Source organism: Papaver somniferum, chromosome 2 (genome assembly GCF_003573695.1).
Source record: "Papaver somniferum cultivar HN1 chromosome 2, ASM357369v1, whole genome shotgun sequence".
NCBI lineage: Eukaryota > Viridiplantae > Streptophyta > Magnoliopsida > Ranunculales > Papaveraceae > Papaver > Papaver somniferum.
Window position 1 is genome coordinate 107,636,525 of NC_039359.1, and position 6,358 is coordinate 107,642,882.

A 6,358-nucleotide genomic window follows, 5' to 3' on the forward strand; every position below is an offset into this window, starting at 1 on the left:
TGGTGATTGCAACATCTTCGGGTGTAGCATATTTTGACATGGTTAAAAAAAAGTCTGAATTGCAATGAATTTTAAGAAGATGGAGAAAAAAATCTAGAGATTGAAAGGTTTTGGTCTGAGCTGAAGTGATCAATTTATAGGGAAATTTTCGAATTCAAAATAATAGTTGTTGAAACGCTATTGTTATTAGCGTTTTTTTCTGAGTCGTTGATTAGAAGGAGCCGTTAAAGATCTAATGGTTAGAAATGAAACGCAAATCTTAATATCTTTTGGCGCTATTCTTATTAGCGCTTTTCTTGAAAAACATCCATAACCTAAGCCAATTCCTCAAGTTCCATACTTAGTTTTTTTTCTTCTCTTTTGAAAATCCATACTTAGTTTTTTTTCTTCTCTTTTGAAAACAATGAAAACCATAAATAATACAATGAAATCTTAATATTTCTTAATTTTAAAATATATAAATCATAGGATTGCAACCAAGTGCAGCAACTAAAGCTATTCTGCTGGGTAAAAATCGGTAGGATCGAATTCGCCATCCGAACCATCAAGATCATCTGGTGGTGGAGGGGGAGATTCTGGTGGCATTTCACCGTCTCTGAGACCTAGTCCATGTCGTATCCAAATGTGTTGAACAAGATCATTGCGGAGTTGGAGATATGCCTCATCATTCCTTAACTCGTGGTATGACCTCGGTATTCCAGTAACCTGTCCTATTGGTTCGTTCACGACTTGACCCCAATCTAAGTTACGTCTTTCATTCTCAATGACCATGTTATGCAAAATCAAAAAATACTTGATAATAAAGTTTATATCCTCCTTATCCCAGTAAAATGCTGGCTTTTTAGTTATTTGGAACTTGTTTTGGAGAGTTCCAAAAGCCCTTTCAACATCATTTCTCTTCGCTTGTTGGTATTTATTGAACAACGTATTAGCTGGCTGATTTGGAAGAAGAATTTTGAATAACTGCACAACACAATACAATCGTGGATATATATTATTCACCAAGTAGTAACCCTTGTCGTAGTTGTGTCCATTGATGCGGTAATTACAAGGAGCTACTAAACCATTAACCATCTTATCAAAAAGTGGAGATTGATCCAAGATGTTCAAGTCGTTGTTCGACCCTGGCGTTCCAAATAAACCATGCCAAAACCACCGATCATATGATCTCACGACTTCTAAGATCATGGTAGGTTTTTTCTCATGCCAACAGAACGTACCTTCCCATGCTGTTGGACAATTCTTCCACCGAAAATGCATACAATCAACACTTCCAAGCATTCCAGGCTGCATTCTCTGCCAATAATCTTTCCGTGTCTTCTCTTGTAGGAAGTCGCATGTACCTTGGACCAAAGCAGCGAACAATGACCCTGGTAAACCTCTTCACATACATATAGACGGTTGGCGCTCCCATACGGACATAATCATCTGTGCTATCATCGGCTATACTTTTACACAAACATTTCATTACGGAATACATCTTCATGTGGGGAGAGTGACCAAGTTTTCCGGTGCAATCAACTTGGAAATCAAAAGCAGGATCCGCAACAACAATCTCACTTAGAATACGTAAGAAAAGAGGTCGATACATACCCAAACGTTGGTGGAACTTCTTAGGGACCCAAGTACATTTAGGTCCAAAGTAGTCATGCATCATTCTTGCATCTCCATCCTCTCGGTTTCTTTCCACCATTTGTCGCGTCAATACTTCTTGAGGCACCGGTTGAAAGAGCCTATGCATTCTTTGAGTCATATACTGGTATACCGCAATTGCTCTCTCCTCGCTATCATCACCAATGCTAAGATCGATACCATGCGTCATTAGTACATACCTCCTTAGCGTATTTTCATCGTCCATATTGCACCTGTAAACAAAACTCAAATATTGTAAGCATTCCAAGATTTTTGAATTCATACAAAAGAAAAAACATTCATACAAAAGAGAAGACATTCATGCACACATTCATTAAAGAAAAGACATTCATACAAGTTCATTCCAAGTTCATTAAAGAAAACACATCCAAGTTTCATACAAAAGAAAAGACAAGTTCCCTCATCATAATCCTAACATCCTTGCCATTTCATCTTCACTTAGACCAATTCCACCATTATTCATCAATTGAGTTAATTATGACTCTGGAACTACTTCCTCTTTTGGAACATAATGACCATGTGCATCATCTGATTGACTTGTGGTTGGTCTTTTACGGCTAGACCATTGAGAGTTTTCTCCAAGATCATAACATGATTGGGTTGACGTCGATCCTTCCCCAAGAGCACGTGCCCGATCTATTTCAAACCAATACTGGTCCTTGGTAAGATTTAACATAGACAACCTATGCGCAAAATCTTTCCATTGCTCCTGAAAAGAAACATCAAGATAGCAAATATATTAAGGAACTTCTAATGTGTAAAGAAAATCATAATAATATGGCAAACAAAATAATTGAAGGAGTTAAAACCAAAAATTACTAACCTTGGTTCCCCAATTAACATCATACATAAATGGAGGAGGATCGGGTGCTTGCAAAGGCACTTGAACACGGTTGCCTTCACTGTCTGAACGTACGGTACGGAAAGAAACTCTTGGAAATTCAGGTGAAGCTTGTGAGACGTTGTCATACTTATACCGTGATGGATGTATTGGGGGGACCTGATTCACCAGAAATGTCGGATCTTGAGTACTTGCAGCTCCAAATTCATATCTGTTTTCTTGACTGGGAGCAAAAATCCAATAGATTGTTGATTCCACCACCACACATACATGCTCTCATCAACATGCTTATAGTCTCGTCCTTCAACCACATCAATAGGATCATGAGAGGTATAAAGGTCTTCCAAACGTTCACGTGGACTTCTTGGAATTGTTATAAATCCCCTTGTTTGCCTTAAAAACCGTTCACCAAGATACATGATACTAGTTTCGCTTTCCGGATTATAGAAAGCCACTCTTTGATTGGAGATTTCACGAGCATGCACTATATCAGGATGATATCTATACATAGTAGTAGACCATGGTGCCATTCCATTCCAACAATTGTCCTCAACTCAATTTGTTGGTGAGCTATATTAAGAGAGTGTTTGGAAGTACCCCTTTGCAACTTCACTAGACTATCTTTCTTAAATATCATAACTGCAGGACATACATCAGTCGGTACACCTTCTTGGAGAAAAGGCGTCAAAGTACGAAAATATATGTAAAACCAATATTCTAAAACCATCGCCATTCCACACATGCTTTTTCCACCTCTAGCAACCGCACTCATACTACTATGGGAATCAAATCTCCATTTTCCTGTAACTGTAAATAGTTGATATGCGGATTATAATTATCAATCACTTTTCGAGGATAATAAAGACCCGGAAACAGTGGCACATATGAATGAAGAGGGGGAGGAGGAAAGTAAGGACGTTGAAGATGTGGAGGTGGAAGAGGTGGAGGAATTGAAGGGCGGGGAGGTGGCCGGAAATTTGCGGAAGCAATCCAGGAGGACGCCGGGGATACATTCTTACTTCTTAGTGAAAAGAGAGTTCAAAATCTAAACCCTAGAATATATATGCATACTTTTCGTCAGGCGTTTCGGTCAGGCTCTTCGGTCAACCATAAAAAATGTGGTGAACCGTTAGATTTTGAGAAAGAAGGTAACCCTAATCTTGACCGGTAGATATATTGCCCTATTCTGAACGGGCATACTCATATACCTTAGTATAAAACAGCCGGACATACAAACGGGCAGAATTATTCAATGCCCTAGCTGAATCTAAACGGGCTTAGTTGGACAGCTGCTTGTTTTAGGGATCCAGCCCATTTGTTGAACAATGGACTGCGGACTACCAACTTTAAACATATGACTAGGGTTGAACATGGTTTCGGTTTTCCGCTGGAGCCGGACCAAACCAGACCAATAGGTAGAAACCAGACCGAACAATTTACTAATGGATTGGTTACGGTGTAGAAAGTGGAAAACCGTTAGTGTTGGTTTTGGTTTGGTTTGACCTCTAAAACCGGACCAAAAGTCATTGGAAAACCGATTAATTTTTAAACTTAGTTTCTACCGTTAATTTACAACTATTAGATTTTACCCATTGATTTAGAGGATAAATAGAAACCCTAAATCTAATATTTCATTATGATTCACTCCCTCTTTCTTTTTCTCCTTCTCTCAGTCGCCTCCTTTCTCCACCCCCAACTACAGTTGTTGCTACTCGACTTTTTTCTTTCCGTATTCCTTCTTTTTTATTTGTCAATAACTAAATTAAGATATATTATATATCTTCTTTTGATCTCTATAATTCGAGTAAGCTTTAACTATTCTTGATATTTTTTTATTTTATTTTTTTTGTCTGTAAATTTGTGTAATCCAATACTATCGACAACTACGATTTTTTTATCTGTAAATTTGTGTTTTTTTTTTTTGGTTTGACATAATTATTGGTTAACCAAAAACCACTGGGACAAACCGAAACCAACTGGAACTATTTGGAAACCGAACCAATGGTTAATGGATTGGTTTGGTTTAGATTTTTAGAAACCAATAGTATTGGTTTCGGTTTTGATTTCGCTAGAAACCGAACCAAAACCGACCATGAACAGCCCTACATATGACCACTATTTGGCTACTTGTTCATCGGTAAATGGGGATCAAAAATGGTATTCTATAATTCTAAGGTTTCCAAGAGGGCAGGGTCCGATTCCACTCAGTTTAATAACAAGATCGTGATATATCGGCAGGGTGAGCATTTTGTGCGTAATCCGTGGATTTAATCAGGACCAACGTATTTTTGTGGATGGATGTTCGAATCACTTGCTAATGGGTTGGATGTGGATGGGATTCTTGAAATCCAACAGATCACGGATTGGCCCAGGATGTAATCTTGAGAATCCGTTGGATATCCATACCCGCCAGATTATCGTCATTTGTATAGTTTCTAGAAACTATATAAATAGTTTTAGAATTCTTAAAGTGTTTGCTTAGAGCGTTGTCCAGGGCACTTCTAAATTTATATACATATATAAAATGTGTAGGTTCTATAAGAAGTCATCTATATTGGCGTTATTTTTTCGTTATAAATTTTAACTAACACAAGTCCGTTGGATTCCGTAACCAATTCGTTCATCCGTGCATCCACTGAATGCAAATCCGTTGGATTGGATGTGGATGCTAAATTTGAAATCCGTAGTAAATTGGATTGGATGCGGATAAGGTAAAAACCAGTCCATACCGTCCCATGCTTATCCCTATCTATCGGTAAAAAACCCAAGCGTTCGTCGGATCCAGATATCCGTCGTCCTTACTTGAATCTTACTTATTTTGATTTTACAAAAAACAATTCTAAGTATCAAAAAAAAAATAGAAATTATAATAAACGTGGGTTAAATCTTTAAAGATTATTGGCTAATAATACATAAATATGAACAAGACACGATCAAGAAAATAATAAAAATTAAAATAAATCTGAGTTAAATCTTTATAAATTATTGGCTAAATCTTGATGATTTAATTGATGACTCTTCGTCAAAATCATTGGAGGATGTAATGGATTTTTCCTATACTAAAGAAAATTATGTTAATGTTTCAGGTACCCCGTGTTTAGCTGCTAAAGTTGTTCCCGAATCACTCCCAAAATCGACATGCTCCTATTGTACCAGTGAAGGTCACATACTCAAACAATTAATGCTTGAAGTACAAACATAAACTAAGGTATGTCAGCAAACTGCAACAGAGGGCTAGTTGTTTGACAAATATGCGTAAACTTGTTCAAAAGTCCAATCCTGAGGTACACAAAGTTAACTCTTCTTCCTCTTTTAAAAGATTGATTGATTCCAAGGATAAGGTAAAATCTCAAATAAAGAGAAGAGTACGGGCTAAATGTTCCGTATTGAAGGATATTATTAATTTTGTACAGGAATCTAGTAGTGAGCAATCTAAATGCTCACCTCAACACAATTTAATTGTGCTGAAAAGTGCATCTTATCTCATGTACCCTTAGAAGAGATAAGAACAGTGCACATTAGGGCTTGGATCAAAATTGAATATTGTTACTTGGATCTCCATTTTTTATCTGTGCATTTTAATCTATGTCTCAAGTAATGGTATTGTAATTTCGATCTACTAAATCTAAAGAAGGATAAAAATGACTTTTTATTCCATTTTAGGTTTTATGTATTCTAGCATGTGAACTTTTATGGTTCCGGAATCCTGCATGGTAAACATCCTCTTCTTTAATACTTATATCTCTTTCACAAGAAGATTCGCATGTTGAGCCATATATTTGTGTTTCGAAAATCCATGTTCTTACGAATAATGGAGGCTCCAAGCACAACATCTTCTCATGGAACCTATGCTCCAATGGTTGT

General features: G+C 37.1%; 1 protein-coding gene across 1 annotated transcript; it reads right to left on the reverse strand.

Annotated features, from left to right (window-relative positions):
* Positions 1-495: 495 nt before the first annotated feature.
* LOC113351737 lies at positions 496-1,074 on the reverse strand. Its single transcript, XM_026595673.1, has one exon. The coding sequence runs from the start codon at positions 1,072-1,074 to the stop codon at positions 496-498; it is 579 nt and encodes a 192-aa protein (XP_026451458.1).
* Positions 1,075-6,358: the final 5,284 nt, after the last annotated feature.

Coding starts and splice junctions, on each gene's coding strand:
- LOC113351737 (XM_026595673.1), bottom strand. CDS start 1,074: ATGGTTAATGGTTTAGTAGCTCCTTGTAATTACCGCATCAATGGACAC.